Consider the following 16,945-nt stretch of genomic DNA (forward strand, 5'->3'; position numbering starts at 1 on the left):
TTTAAACATTGAATCCTTCCTACACAAACATTGAATAAAATGAGTCCTGATATATGGAGGAGAAGGTCTGAACATTTGCACATTGAGCACTATTAAACAATTGGGATATTCTGAAAAGGCTATGAATTCTACACATGCTATTACCATTAAAGCATATGATGATGAAGAGCGCTCATCCAAGAGCACAATCACTTTACCTCTTAGAGTTGGGCCAATTACGAAGGATGTGGTTTGTCAAGTCCTTGATATAGAGCTCACATACAATATACTTTTGGGATGCCCATGGATTCATGAGATGAGCGCAGTCCCATCTATATATCATCAATGTGTCAAGTACCCACACAATGGAGTTGAAGTGACCATCAATAGTGATCCAAACCCATTCATATATTGCAACAATCTGCAACCTAGATCATAAATAACAATCCTAGTCAATCGCAAGGCTATTCCTTCATCAACATATGTTGATCCTGGATCATTAAAACCTTCTACATCAAATCAAGCAAAGCAAAATGAAAAATTCAAGGTTAAAGACATGGGATGTGGTGAGTATGTATTTGATGTTGATTAACTCCCACTATCTCCTAAGGTATTCAGTTGACAACAATAATATACAAACAATTGGCAATGCCAAGGAATTGGGTGTGAACCACCTAGTGTTGTGGCTACTAAGTCTGAATGCAAATCTCCTCTAGCGGTGCAAGCAACTCTTGATATCAATAGTCCTAAGAGTGGTTCCAGTGAAGAATCTATTGAGCATATCTCCAACCCTCTTGAGAACTCACATATCTTTACCATTTCATCCACTCATTCCATTTCCACTCCTCTCCTAGACTTGGATCAATAGGAATCACAAAAGCCCTTACTCATTGGGGATAAAAAATCAAGCTATGAAAAGAAAAATCTAAAAGTAAAAAATAAAGAGAAGTCCTTTAGTCCAAATCAAAATCAAAACCTATTGGACTCTACAAAAATCAAAGTCAAGGATAAAACTCCTATGAAGCAAAAAGAACAAGAGATGGTCTCCCCTAATATCAAAATAACTGGGGGCACAAGTTCTACAATTTTAAGTCAAAAAGAATACTTGTTGATCCTAAGTTTTTATCGTGTCATCCTACTTTCACTTCTTTTTGCAATCATAAGCCTTCATTAGTCATCCACTTGTTCCGCACATCCATCCCCCTTTGGCAATACATCATGGACCTTTAATGGATCGTCCTCAAGGGACTTTATTATTAGGGATGCCCAAACTTCTTTAGGTGACACGCATACGGGCCTATGTAGTCCACACACTAGTAATTATATTTCAGTTCCTTCTTCAAGGAAGACAATCAAGGGAGCTACACATCATTTAGTCAAGGAACAATGCAGTTACAATCATAAGGTAAAGCTTTGTACAATTGAGGTGGGTGACTTAGTTCTCAAGAAAAATCCTAAAAATCAGCAAGATCGAGAGAAGGGCAAGTTCGAACCAAATTGGCTTGGTCCTTATGTCATCATAGTAGTCTACAGATCAGGTGCATATCAACTTTTGATACTAGAGGGAGAACCTTTGGAAGATCTGATCAACAACATGCACCTTGGAAGGTTTTACACATAGCTCTTCGAAATATTAATACAAAAAAATCATAAAAAATAAAAAATCGTTACTTGGTGAAAACCTGGCAAACAGGGGCCTTGTGACACACAAAAAAAAAAAATTGAAAAAAGTAAAGAGAAATAAATTCGTCCAATGGTGAAAACCACTTCGGTGGTGCCCTGGGCAAGTACCATGGTGAAAACCGGGTTACCGATGCCATGTGTAGAGACATTGCTCCTCCTCCTTCAGGATTCAATTTCATCCTTTCACTCTTGCACACACTCAAAACCTATCCATTCATAATAAACTTTCCAAATCCCATCATGGCTTGTTATTGATCTACCTAATATTGGTTAGCCATTCATAATACTCCTTCCTTTTCACCCCTTTCTATCCATAATAAATCAGCTCCTATATGTGGCTAAGGCAAATCCTACATCTAGTGATGGGTGTGTAACTAAGAGTATCACACGTTCCGATGAGTACAGTTTCTTCCAGTTTTCTTCAATCTACCCGCACACAATCCACAATAAAGCAACACTTGTATCACAGATCCGCAATAAAGTCTTGTCTTCTCTGCAATAAGGTATTAGTTTCATGGATTCAATCAGTTTCAAATGAGATGTAGACAACAACAATGGGCTTCAACAAATCAAATCTTTCAACAGACTCAGACAACATTATAGTTCAGTGCTATCTATCCTTTGTGAATGAAAACATTGTGACCACAATCAAATAGACTTATACAAGTGACAAGAGACACTAAACTTGAGGACTACAGTGAATGTTGGTGTCGAGTCTTGGTTTTCTTTTGATTTTATCCTTCTGGTGACATGTCTTTTAGCTTTTCTGGGATGTCTCCGACTAGAGATTTTATCTCCAGGTTGTCTTTGACTAGAAAGGCGAGGATGGGGTATCGTCACCTATTTTTCTTTGTTGTCTATGGATTGTCTCTTAGTAATGCTATGACTTGTCCAAGGATATGAGGACATTGTGAGTCTAGTGTGAACTAGGGCATTCCTTGTTTGCGATTGTCTGATCTCCATGCAAACAGGTACAATGACTATTTGGGTCGAACATATACCTAGATTGTCATAACCTATTTTGCCATAATAAAGCTCAATGATGATAATAGCACAACAAGTTCTTTCACATCCATATCTTCTATCTTCCATCCCCCTTTCTTGATTGACCTCTATTGTCCTTCTTGAGTTCGTGTAGCCTACTATCACATGACTGAGTATAATGACACGCCAAAAATATCTGCATTTCATGTAGTTTGCACCTGCATTACCACATATTCACATTTCATACATACATATATATACATATATACATATGTATATATATGTATACATATATGTATATGTATGTATGTATATACATGTATATACATACATACATATACATATACATACATATACATATACATATACATATATGTATATGTATATGTATATGTATATGTACATATACATATACATATACATATATGTATATGTATATGTGTATGTATATGTATATGTGTATGTATGTGTATATGTATATGTACATGTACATGTACATATACATAGACCTAGACACACACACACACACACACACACACACACACATCATATTAAATTAAAAGAAAATATTATTAACTGTCTGTAAAAATATTTATGTATTCAGTTTTTTGGGGGGATGTTGTGGTCACCACGGTGGTGGGAAACCCCACCCAAGTATCTCGTATTAAATTAAAAGAAAATATTATTAATTGTCTGACAAAAAAAAATTGTATTCAGTTTTCTTTTGGGATGTCATGGACATACCCCCCACCGTGGGTTTACCCACGGTGGTGGGGAAACCCACCTATTGTGGGCTCTCCCATAGTGGGAGGGAGACCCACCTCCTGTGGGCCACCCACGGTGGTGGCTTTTCCCACTCGTAGCGGTAGTATGTACGGTTTGATTTAAATTTTTTTTTAAATAAATTTTGTTATTATTAAGGTTGTTAATATCATTTAAAATTGTGTTTATATATATATATATATATATATATATATATATATATATATATATATATATATATATATATATTTCAATACTATTTATTATTTTAGAAATATTTATATTTTTGTGCTTGTAAGTTGCCAAAAGACTAGATGAATATTTTTATATGTTTATATTTTGAAAAATTTAATGTTATGGCACAATAGATTTGTTTGGGGATAAATATAGTTAGCCTTTGAAAAGGATAGATTAATAGATAAAATCAGATCTCTTTTTAGAACAATAGAAATGAGTTTAGAGTATAGTGTGGAATATATATATACATTCTTGAAAAAGTAAAAAAGAAATTAGATTTATACATATCTTATTCATCACGTGGTTAAGCTTGATTAGACAAATATTACTTATATGTTGACACTTGATCTCTGGTTTCCTTCTTGTAATACGTTGATGATCAAATCATGTTAGCTAATGGTAATAGTGTATAATGTTATTTTAAATGTTGGAGTAATGGAATCTTAGTTTATTGTTCTATTAATAGGAATGAATTGAGTTGTGGTGGTTTATAATTTGGGTTATTGAAATTGATAATGACTTGAATTAATTATTGTTTAGACAAGATTAAGTTCTCTTGGTATCTTAATTAAGATTGCATTCGTTTAGGCTTGGATTCATGAGACCTTGTATCACTTGATTTTTGTCTATTTGTGGGTTTCTTGGTCTTGATGTTTAAATGCCTTCTAATCTCCAAAGGCTAAGAAAGTGTTTTCGCTAAAGCGGTCACACTATCCCCAAATCCACCTGATCGTAAGTAAGCAAACCATCGCATTGATCCATCTTAGTGCGAGAAGTGCTAGGATTGCTGCAAATTATTGCGCCGTCCATCACATCGATCTATCACATTCTACTCGGGTGGGGGGGGGATATAGATAGCCAGCTCTTTTATGTCGGGCAAGAGAAGACTATAGCCCGCCATTGGCTTCTATCACCTGTTGAGTGGTAACAATTAGCTAGCAACCTTGTTTGTTCCCATGGTGAATATGACTTATTCCCAATGAACCGCATGCTTATGTACATGCATCTCATTGCCCCTGAGTGTTATGAGATCGGTGTCTTGCATGGGTTTTTTGTTCCTTGTTGCTTGAACCAATTGGATAGTTATCATTTTCTAGCAAGTGGGTCAAGCCTTACTATGGTTGGAACCTTGTCACCTTATGTTTTGGGTTTCAAGGTAACTCAATGAGAGTTTGTAATCAAGTGAAAACCTAAATAATGAACTTGGGTGGGTAGCTAGATAACATTAATAAAGATTAAATTTTTCTTGCCTCTCTTACGCTCAGGTGCTTGTATAGGGCTGAGGTAAGTAGAGAAGGGCCTGGAGTGGCTTCCACCAATCTTGTCCCTTTGAAAGGTTGGTGTGGTCCACTAGTGTTGGTATGGGGGCCAGGGGTTAGGAGAGGTTACCAAGGTAATCCAGGATGGTGGTCGAGACCTAGTGAAGACCTACCATGGTAACTCATGACAACCTAGTGATGACACTCTTCCCTATTGCTACCTAGTGGTAACTTGCGTCTTTTGATTCCTTCTATGGATTTTTTTTGGGAACTTCGGAAGTGGTTGGTTAACTTATGTTGGTTTATCCTTATGTTGATTTTTTTGGGCCTCTAGAAGTTGGTTGTCTTACTCTTTTGTTTCATGTGATGTTAATTCTTGTGAGCCTCATGTGTGTTTTGTCTTATTGATTCTCTTATGAGGCACTTGTGAGTTTTGTCTTGATGGTACTCTTGTGAGTCATGTTTGCTACCCTTATATGTTTGCTTTCGCCTTGTGGTTCTGTTTGTTACCTCCTAACATGGGGGGTGGACCATATGGTACCACATGGTTGGGTAGAGTGTTATTCGCACCCATTGGGTTTGGCTCCTTTAGATTCTTGTTTGTGATGGCTCGTGGATGATTGGAGACCTTTTTATTGATGCAGATTTATGTTCTATAACTCTTCATGCACTCTTGGAGATGGAATCATTATGGATCCTTTGAAGTGTATTTTGATGTTCATATGTAAATTCTCAAGCTATGTAATATGTATCTTGTACCTATGTAATCGAACTATGTTGTAATTTGTAAAGCAGTTATTGTTGGGTTTATTGGATGATGTTCAACCATGAGTTACATCGTTATGGGGCCTTGAGGATAGTTGCTAGTTGTTAATTGTGTATCATTTTTTATCTTGATAGATGTATCTCTCTCGCATATGTAATGTAATCCTTTATTAAAAAAAAATGTATTCGCATTTTCATTATTTTATTGTTTAAGTCCTCTTGGCCCCATAGTGGGGCGCGACACTTGGTATTAGAGCCCATGTTCAAACACTGGGATCTCTGGATACCATTGTGCCTTAGTCTGGTTGGTCCTTTTGTCGTATGCTTGCTCCTTTGGAGATATCCCTGGGATTAATGTTTAGGAACTTGTATGTGTTGGCAATTGAAACTCATCTAGTGACTTTCGATGCCTGATTTATGGTCTAGGGTTGTCATTGATGGCAACTCTTCTTGGTGATTCGATCCGGCGGTCGTGATTAATCTTATCCGGAAGCTCAAGTTAACTGGTAGGTAGTTAACTAGTATAATAGGGTATTTCGGTAAGTTTTTGGTCTAGAATGATTTCCGATGATTATGGTGTTTTTGGTGATTGTCTTTGTGATCTTGGTGATTGGGAAGACCCTTAGGAAGCATGTGATTATAATCTTTTGGTCCGGTGCTATGTTGTGTTCGAGATGGAAGCCGACTTGGATCTACATGTTACACTTATTGGAGACGACTTAAAGGAGATTACTTTTGTGTTACGACCGGATATATAAGATCGATTTGGCGATTGATTTTCGGTGTGTTAGTGGTGTCGTGATCCGTTTTGGTGCGATTGAGTGCAGTTTTACGTGCACACTTTGCTTTCAGACCAACTGGTAGTTGATTGAGACAAAAACATAGTATTTGGCAGAGAAAAGATAGTCAAAGATTTAGTGCTTAACCGGAACTCATTCTTGCATAGTCAGATGCTAATTAAGAGTCATTTCATTGTATTTTCTCATTATAATATAATTGCAAGTCAATGAGACTTCCTTGAAGGTTGTAGCCTTCCGGACAACTATATTTGAGCAGTGAGCTCTAGGCAGTGAGCCTGAATGCAAGTGCATTCCCATCTATGTAATATTTATGTACTCCTGGCCATAGTATATGAATATTGTGGGTTTTAGCCCCACTGTAGTTTTTCCCTTTCGGGGTTTCCACGTAAAAATTCCAGTGTTGTGGATTTGTGTATTATTTGTTGCATGTTTATTTTCTTTTCTATTATGCATTGCTAACCAGTAGATAAAGAATAAGTTTGAAGATTTGATTTCCAGTAGATCACTGATTCAACCCCCCTCTCAATGATCTTTGATTCTAACAGTATGTCTTGGGTGCTTTGTTCTCTATGCCTCTTACATGTTAATCCTAGAGATCATAATTGTGTTTATCGTGTGTATTCACTTCTTGCTCTTACCTTATTGATTTTAGTGCTTACTATGAGAGTGTATGTGCTTTTGATTTCATCGTAGTTAAATGATATGTAGATAAATTAATAGCCTAAGGTGTCTTTATAAATTCTCTAGCGCACTCAGGGCATGTGACCTTGGGTGACGTGTAGCAGTTACTCCCTAAAGTGTGGTTAGGATTGGCTACCTGGTGTTGAGTTTTCATTGTGATAGTGATTTCCTTGACTTGCCTTTGCAATGTGCAGTGACAATGGGGCTAGCATTGCTATTTTGCAATTTTTTATGTCAGGAATGGCCACTAAAACTCTCTTTTCTTTATTTGTGTTGCAACACTTGTTGTGATGTTGGTGTTGTTGACTTTCGAAATTGTCGGCATTTTCCATTAATTTATGTTGAGCTCGATAGTTTTAACTCTTTGTTTATTTTCTCTTTTGTTCTGGGTGGTCATTCTGAATGTTTGTATTAGCTAGCCCTCGTGATGTGTTAAGTGTTATTTCTATCATGTTCGCTTGAACCTTTGATAGTGTGTTAAGGGAGGACACCGCAGAGAGTGGATCTAGGCATGTTGGAAAAACAAACAGTTTTGTCAATAATTTAATTTAATACATGGGGGAAAAATCTAGCAAGCAAATGAATACCATACAATAATTCCAAGCATGCAACATTAAGGGCTTATATGAGTTACAAGGTCATCATTACCATTGTACAACTCAAAATAAGATGACACAAAAATCATAGAAAATGAATATGCAACTATATATCATATGAAAAAGATTATGTTAATTCATATGTTAAATATGATTTGAAATTAGAAGGGAGGTCATTTAGCCTGATTTTGACTTTTCTTAGGGAAGGTTGGGATATAGTGGAAGATGGAATAAGGACGCGAGTAGTGATGAGTTGAGTGCAAGTGGATTGAGATGGAATATGTGAAGATAAAATTAGTTGGGCTTAAGGATTAGGGGTAAAAGATTGGTAGGGGTAATGATGGATGAATCAATGAAGGAATATGGGAGGAGTGGAGTTGATTTAGGGGTGCAAACACTATAGAAAGAATAAGAAGGATCAATGGGGAAGTTATGGGATTGGAGATGTGATGGAAGAATGGAATTGGATATATTGCGATCACCAATAATTTGGCAAACATCATTGAACATATTCAAACCCTATGATTTGGTCAAGATTCTTCATTACACCTTGTCAGTTACTATGAAAGATTTTGCATTATCATTTGAATTTATTCATGTCTTATTTGAGAAGTTGTAGTCTATGGTCCACTCATTTTTTCTTTTGGTCTCAACAAATTTAGTGTGTTCATCATTGTCAAGGACATCATCATTGAAGTACATAGAAGTAGTCAATTTTTTAATAATGTGAGCATCTAAATGGTTCATGGCTATGAAAAGATTGACGGGACCATGGAAGCTTCACTAGCACACAAGTCTAAGAAGAGATGAACCAAAATGGAAACATGAGATAATGAAAGCAAAATAAATCTCAAATCTAAAAAATGAAAAATCCAAAAAACTAAAGATACAAAAATGTGAAAGGAAGATGGAAAACCCTAAGACAAATGCATGCCAAGTGGTATAAGATAGGTTAAGGTTCACCAAAATATAACAAATAAATTCTCTTCACAATTAATATTTGTCTAATCAAGTATGTATGTGTGTTAATAGAGTTGAAAGTAAAATGCAAAGATAATTTAGAAAAAGGAAAGAGTATGCATAACTTTCTTCTATTTTATTTTGTTGACATGTTATGATATTTTGTTTTGATCAATGATTGAATTGGAATTTTTCTTCTAAATATGAGATGTATGACCTATGATGAACATGAATTGTGAAATGATTGTTGCAATATTGGGATACACCATGTGGCTCACTCTAAAATGCTTTTTATTTTGTAGTTCGATCCTTTTTCCATAGATCTATCTATTACCAATACAACCTTCATGGTTGTGCTCCTATCTTATGGCTTATTGTTGCATATTGATTATGTTGAGATGCATAGCGGGATTTGTTGTTTGTCTAGATGGAAGTCTACAAACTTCCTTACTAGTAGTTAAATCTCTTTGCTAATGTACAATATATACAACTATACCAAGTAATAAATCCTAAGCCTATGGATATAGTAACATTGTGATGCCCTTGTACAAATGCTTTACAAGATAAGATTTCACAACTAGCCAATCATAACAAATGACCCAAGATTGTCTATAAATGCAAGATCTTATTTGTCGCCCCTTAAGCATGTCACATAAGTCAATAGGATAAAGGTATAATTGAAGGAAAATCAACCTTAAAATGGGAACATTGAAGTTCAAATCTAATGGACCAAGCTATGACATGGCCTAGTCCAAGTGAAATGATCATGTATGTGGCCTAGTCAAGGAGAGAAAAATCCCATGAGATTAGATCTATCCAAACTAAAATTATGGTTAAGTCAATTTTAAGTGATAAGTTTATAGAAAGATGAATTTATATCACTCAAAATCCTTTATAGGTTGAAAAAACTACAAAGATTTCTTCAGACAAATATAAACTTGATTGTCAAGACCATTTAGTGTGACAAAAATCTTGGCCACACCAATATCAAAATTTGTGGACAACAACCTTTGAAAAGGGAGATATATATGAATGCCAAAATTGTTCAGTTTCCACTAAAATCCTAAAGCAACAAGATAAAAACCTCTATGGCTTTGAAATAGGTACAACTTCAATGGATGAAAAGATCAACTAAAATAATCAAAACACTTCATTATCCAATGAATCCAAACCAGCACAACAAGACAAGCTATTCATGCTAAAAGAATCACATAGGAAATATAAACAAAACTGAAGATGAAACCCCATATAAAACCTAAAAAATTCTAAAATATGAAACAAAAATCCTCATAAAAATGGAGGAAAATTTAATAACTACCCGGATGATGTTTTATCCAACAAAACATCCAAGATAACAAGTTGAGATGTAAAAGAATTGATTGTCGTTCTGCATAATGCGGAAGCTATTGAATGTATGGTTGGAAAAATCATAGCTACAGAAAGAAAGGTCAATGAGATGGGAGATAGAAAGGAAATGGAAAATAAAATGAATGACTTCGGCAACAGAATTGACAGGTTGGAACTCAACGTCAAGAAGATTGCAGACCAAAATTTTCAAATCCTCAAATCATCGGTCGACAACATGAACATCCTTATCAACAGGTTTGAGAACAATGCTGAGAAGGATGGTGATAAAGAGCAGCTGGACAAGAAGGGTCATGAAAGGAGGACCAAAGCTAACACAAAGATCAAGGGCGACATCAAAGGTCGTGAGTTGGAGGAACTGAAGACCTCAGCGAACAACATGAAACAAATGGTTGTTCATGCTGAGGAAATTATGAATAGTATTTAGGTCTCTGTTGGTGTCCTAGGTTTTGTCTTTTTGCTGTCTCTGTGCTTTCCTTTCCCTGTCTATTCCGGGTTTTTAATGATATGTTATGTTAGTTGATCCCTTTTGGTGGGATCATTTTGTCTTTTTGAAGTGATCAGTCACTTTTTTCCTAGCAATTCTGTTATCCTGGCTTGTACAAGGTTCGGGTACCTTTCAAATACCTGCTTTTACTTAATCAAATTAAGTCGAGATGCCTTACACTCTTTGACACTAAATAACATTTATTTTATACCCTAAAACTGTTGGACAAAAAAATAATCCTTTGGTTATCTTAAAATGAGGTCACCTTCACTATCTCAAATTAACCAATCCCCTTACATTAGAGTTTCCAATGAGAAGGGAATCCTAAGGAACCCATCATCAAAGATGTTCAACTTCAACCTTGCTATGTTGCTTCCAAGTTACTACCTCGTACTGCCATGTTATGCAATTAAGTAGTCATGACATAATTTCTATGTAAAATAAGGGTTGTTCTTTCTCCTCTTGATACACAAGATGCTACTTTATCTTTGTTGGGATTAAGGTGTCTCAACCTTGAGTCCTAACATTAGTTATTTGTTTTAATTAATTATTGGTGTACATAATTGTTTATATTCTAAGTTATTAATTTCTTAAGTTGTCATTCACTTTGTGGGACTTCTTGGTGAGGTTGCATCCTACAAGGTAAGTGATGAGTGCATAAACCCTAGATTTTAGGAAGTTGGTGCGCACTTGGAAGATGTTATATTTTGGGAAGATTAACTATCATATATTTTGGTTTTGGAGTGGAAATTGATTTGGCAATTTCCTATTTTGACTAAAGAGTCTTGTTTTGCATTTTCTATTATGGATTGGAGATGTATGTCAGCAATTGACATTTATGGTGGAGTTCTCTTTTGACAAGTGTGAGGTAAAGAAGGTACCTATTCTAGTTATGACAGTTTCTATGTTGAACATGCATTATGTTAGGCAAGATGACTATTTTGGATGAGATAGGTGTTAGTGCTTTGGAAGTTGTTATGTGCAATGCATCATTGGAATGACAATTTGTTATTATTTGACGACTTACCTCCTAGGTGTTGAAGTTGGTTTAGGAAACCATGAGTGCCTACCTCTTCATATTGAGCTCTATAAATATGTTAGTGCCTTAGCTCATTTGTTATGACAAATTGAAGATTTTCAAAGGCACCTTTATCGTGCCAAAATTTTGTTGTCTATGTTTTCAATTAATTGATTCTAGATATATAGCCAAACAAACAACTCAAGAAAAATTTTCCTGCAGCACAATCCAATCCTATTCAAAAGAAAGCAGTCTTATTGTTATGCACATGGAACTGTTTGGTTTACATTGTTTGCTAATGGTAGTCTCAAGTTCAATTTCCTTTGGTTTGTGTGCGTGCCAGTGTGCCTGTGTGACATTACTTATCTTGCAACCATATTGAATCTATTCATGTTGGTATTGTGATTTCTTACAGTTGGACTAAGAGGCATTGAGAATTCATCCTATGTATAATTTGTTCTCAGACTTTGTGTCGTAACAATATGCAATTAAACATCCAGTAGTAATAATTTACACTCAAATTTGGAGTTTTGAAGCTACAGGGCTAACAACAGTAACAACCAGTTCAAAAGTTTAAACAAACGGATAGAAATTGTATAAAGACACAAATTTTCTTTAATAGAAAAATATGTTGAACACGGCAATAATGGATAGATTTATATTATCTGTCAAGAACCCTAGAATAGATTAATATAAATAGAAACAAAGAAGCAAACTGTTACCCTTAAGACTTTGACAACCCTGAGCCCTGACCTTTTAATGATTATTTGTCACCATAACATCACAGCAAATAATAACCTATACAGAAAGCTCATATGCTTTTCTCACATAAAAAACTATAGCCTCTGGTACAATCAAATACAAAATTCCTCCTTTCTGGCAGATCAAACATAACAAGCTTATAGAAGCACACCAAAATCGAGGTTCCTATTTTGGCTCTACATGTTCTTTCACTTTTGCTTCTGGTTTTGTCTCTGCCTTCTCCACTTCCTTCTCTTCTCCTCTGACGTCCAACTTCTCCACTTCCTTCTCTTCTCCTATGACCTCTGAATTCTCCACTTCCTTCTCTTCTCCTTTGGTCTCTTGCTTCTCTCCTTCCAAGTCCTCTTCTTTTACATTTTCTTTGAACTGCTCTTTGACTTCTTTGGAATTATCATTTTGATCTCCAATCTTCAAGCCCTTTAAGGCTATAGCAGCTTCATCTTCCTCCTCAGATTTTCTGGCTTGGTATTCAGCAATTTCTTCAACCATCTCCATAAATTTCTTAGCAACTACACTCAAGAAAGATAAAGACCTGGTAACTATCAGTACACAACTAAAAGCTCATTGCTTTTATAAAATGCTAAATTGTAAGCTGCAGACATGGCGAGAAAGGGCACGCCTTCTCAATAAAAAATAACAGTTCATATTTTTAAAGCTTAGTTATCATCGGAAGAATCAATCCTTGAATGTGTGTTTCAGAATAAGTATGAAAGCTTTTCAAGCAGGAAAGATAATCAGTCTTGAAACAGATCAACCTAAAAGGTGATTTATATTGGTCTAAAACATAGTGGTGGTGTTTGTATGGAAACAAAATTTGTTTGAAGGAAGACAAAATTTGAGTTGTTCAAAAGAACCTGGAATGTTTCAGGCAAATAACCAAAGCATGTAGAACTTCTTTTGTATAAAACAGTTACGAGTAAAGATGTTGGAGAGGAAGTGGGTCAATGTTAAGTGCCCTAGAATTATGTAAAACGTCGATATCAAAATACACTAAAGGGAAAACGGTACTTACTCTCCAACGTGCCAAATCGAATGCAGAAAAGTTCCTTCTTAAGCTCACCGTCTGAGAAATCAGTGGCATGCCAGACACACGATTTTTCATTTCCAGCATGCTCCTGTATGCTGATTGATGGAAGAACTGCAAAAGAAAAAAGTATGCATACATCAAACTTAGTATTCCATGATACAATACAAAGGTAACTGCAAAGGGCAACTACCTACAATCTCTCATGTTCCAAAAAACATCAATATGCATCCAACATAACAACCTAGGACAAGTACTAACAAAAACATTTGAATGCTTTGATTGAGAAATTATGAGCTTAGCCCTGATTATCAGTTCAGAACATTACAGATTACAGTTTCCATCTTGTGTTGATAATTTCATGTCATAGAAACATTTAATGAGAGAATACCAAATATATCCCAGTTCCAAGTACAGATACACCGAAGTCTAAAAGCCTGTGGTTGAATCACATTGAGACTTGAGAACAAACAAGAATTGTATGTAACAACCTACATAGCATCCCAAATACAAGCACAACAAAAAGAATTGTATGTAACACTAACAACCTAGATAGCATCCCAAATACAAGCACACCATGACAAGTTTAATATAGATTATAAATAATCTAACTGATCTATTTTGAAGAACAGATTTAAACCATGGTATGAGGGTATCTGTGGAGGCATCTAATGCAAAAGGTCATTGCTCTTGGGCATATAATCAGTGTACTAGGTGTAACTGGTAAGGGTGACAAATACCATCAACTGCAGTTTAATGAAAAATCCAATACAGTCCAAGGTCCAATTCGCAACAGAGCATGTGCCACACCAAATTGATCAGCAAAATTCATCAGGATCCTTAGATGATCTAAAGACAAGCAAGTTACATACCTAAATGATTGGCACAAATTTTCAAGGTTTTGGCCTGCCTCATGACAAGTCTGACCTTTCCAGTTTCCTTGTGCTTTAACAGCTTTACTGTACCAACTCCTCTTTCTTTCCACTGATTACCATCCTTGTCGAATCGATACAGCTTACATTTCCTAAAGGTAGAGGCTCTTCAAAAATATTAGTTTCTGATTATATAAACTAAAAATGATAATTCAGATGCATGCATAAGATAATCTAGCAATCTCAAATGTGCAGAAGATTTATACTAATGCAACTAGATTTAAAGATCTTTAAACTTAAGAACATGCAATGTGCAGCAAACCCTATGACATGGAACATAACCCACCCTGAAGCATTTCATGAAGCAAAATTCCAACCAAACCCATTTAGACTTAAAAGCTTTTGCACTGAAACACAAAAATGAAATAAAATACTGATGGAAGTGCAATCTAACCATAACCCAAATGGATTTAAGGCTTATGGTAAGGTTAAAACATGCTCACAAGCTGAATCCGACTGTCTGGATTTAAGAATCTATAGTACAGTGCCAAAAAAAGATTTAAATCCCAATCAAACTACATCCAGACAGATTTGACAGCACCATTGTCACCATACAATCTAATCTAAATCTAATCAGTTTTAGCCCCGTGGAACAATTGAAACGCAGTAAATGGTGTATGTCATAGATGGGTTTCAGACTTACTATACTATCAAACTAACCCTGTGGCGCAATTTAAAGACAGTAAGTGGCCAATGTCACAGATGGCTTTCAGACTTACTGTCCTATCAAACCATTAGACCATATGGGTATTAAACATCCGATCCGCATACATTGTAACATAAAGAACAGAAACAAATAATCAGAGAATCACAATAAAATGAGAAATCTAAAATGAAACAAGTGATACGCACTCACATATGAAAAAGGACATCTTCATTCTCCTCTCCAGTTGTGATTGCAACTTCCTCTAGTTTAACAATAGGGGCAATCTGAGCTCCTGTATCTTCTTCATCTGCTCCAGTTTTTCCTGCTTCTTCCTCCACTTCTCTTGACTGCATTTCATTGCTTACATCAACCTCTGCCATTCTTTTTTTATAGTTGATGTCACAGAGTAATGAAATCGGGAGAAGAGAAACAAATGGCAATTGTACAGGATGATGGTATGAATTAGCTTAAGAGCATGCACAGAAAAAGCTGCAAGGTGCAGTGGGCAACGAAGAGAATTGGCGCAAGTGGGGTGGGGTTGATATGGAATGAGAATGAGAGGGAAAATGAGATTTAGCAAGTAAACAGTAAAGGTAGAATATGGGCCAAAGTATCCACCTAAAGTGGAAAATACTATACGTCTCTTTATGGGAATTAGGGAAAGCTAGGAATACACACAAGTTTAGTAAAAGCAAGAATTCGACAAGAAGATTTCCGGGTAGACTTATTTGGAAGGGGAATTGGGGAGTGGCATTTGCTAGCATGTTTATCATATATCTTTATTATTTTATTTAAAATTTAAAATAATATAATTTATTTATTTTTATATATTAAGTGTCACAAACAAGTCAAATAGTAAGAATAAAAAATAACTTTTTCTTTATGAAGGGTTTTAGAATCTTTTAAGAGATTTATTTTTCAAGAATTGTATATATTTGTTTTTCTAGTTTTTGTTATGATAATCAATATTTATAATTTATAAAAATAAGTTTTCTTGAACAATTTTTTATAAATGAATAGATATTTTAGAATTTTTTAAAGATTTCTTTATATTTAAAAAATAAATCTCTATTTTATTTTATATTTCAAATTTTTATCTAAATATAGTTAATAGGTCTTATAAACTGCAATGTGTGTGACGTTAGCGCGACATGTCCTCTGGTACTATGTGGCCTAGAGGGAGACTAGACCTCGTGCTTCACCAGTGACATTAGCGCGACATTTCCTCTGGTACTATGTGGCCTAGAGGGAGACTAGACCTCGCGTTTCACCAGTGACGTTAGCGCGACATGTCCTCTGGTACTATGTGGCCTAGAGGGAGACTAGACCTCGTGCTTCACCACTAGAAGTTGTCGCTAATCAAGCTAGGTCCCTGACCTGATTTATAAATTTAATTAAAGTACATCAATAGGATTTTAAATAAAAAATAAAATTATTTTGTTACAAACATTACCATTAATACTTTAAAAAAATCTATGTTAGATAGGGGAAGAGATATTTGAAATTATTAATGGTAATTTTTGTTATATTTTCTATTTTTAAAATTAAAAAATATTGTGAAAATGTAATAGAATTTTTTTTTTTGATTTTTAAAAATATTACCTTTATAAAATGTAATAACCAAAATGAATCGGTTTTGATTTGCCTTTATAAAACACATTTTTATAATAATAAAAATATTTATTGTAGTTCTTGAATATAACAATAAATTTATGATTAAATGTTATTAAATTATTATTTTCTTGAGAGAAGGTATTGGCAAAGGGATGGAGGCGACAATTTGGTTCATGGGCTAGGGCTTGACCCTGGCCGCTTTCCTCTATCCTGGGTGTGTGCATCTATGAGTTTTGGGATTGCTTTTTGTTTGTGTCAGGGGTGTTTGAATGCGTTTGTGGGTGGGGTTTTGTAGGAGTAATCAGTGGTCTCTATGTAGTCCGGGGGAGTTTTTGAGCTGCAAGGCAGGGTGTTTGGTGATTGGGGTGTGCCTATGTTCTTAAAGCGTTGT

At 35.3% G+C, this 16,945-nt stretch overlaps 1 protein-coding gene across 1 annotated transcript; it reads right to left on the reverse strand.

Moving 5' to 3' along the window:
• Positions 1-12,207: 12,207 nt before the first annotated feature.
• On the reverse strand, positions 12,208-15,528 carry LOC131073652 (ran-binding protein 1 homolog c). Its single transcript, XM_058010151.2, has 4 exons — positions 15,151-15,528; positions 14,235-14,386; positions 13,351-13,476; positions 12,208-12,847 (listed from the first exon to the last, which is right to left on the reverse strand). The coding sequence occupies exons 1-4, from the start codon at positions 15,318-15,320 to the stop codon at positions 12,504-12,506; spliced, it is 792 nt and encodes a 263-aa protein (XP_057866134.1). The 5' UTR covers positions 15,321-15,528; the 3' UTR covers positions 12,208-12,503.
• Positions 15,529-16,945: the final 1,417 nt, after the last annotated feature.

The sequence above is a fragment of the Cryptomeria japonica genome, chromosome 11, assembly GCF_030272615.1.
Source record: "Cryptomeria japonica chromosome 11, Sugi_1.0, whole genome shotgun sequence".
Lineage (NCBI taxonomy): Eukaryota > Viridiplantae > Streptophyta > Pinopsida > Cupressales > Cupressaceae > Cryptomeria > Cryptomeria japonica.

Excerpts from the sequence above, each read along its gene's own strand:
- LOC131073652 (XM_058010151.2), bottom strand. The coding sequence starts at position 15,320 with ATGGCAGAGGTTGATGTAAGCAATGAAATGCAGTCAAGAGAAGTGGAG. Across the intron at positions 13,477-14,234 it reads AATTTGTGCCAATCATTTAG|TTCTTCCATCAATCAGCATA; the intron begins GTATGTAACTTG and ends TTTCTTTTGCAG. Across the intron at positions 12,848-13,350 it reads TCGATTTGGCACGTTGGAGA|TTGCTAAGAAATTTATGGAG; the intron begins GTAAGTACCGTT and ends TCTTGAGTGTAG.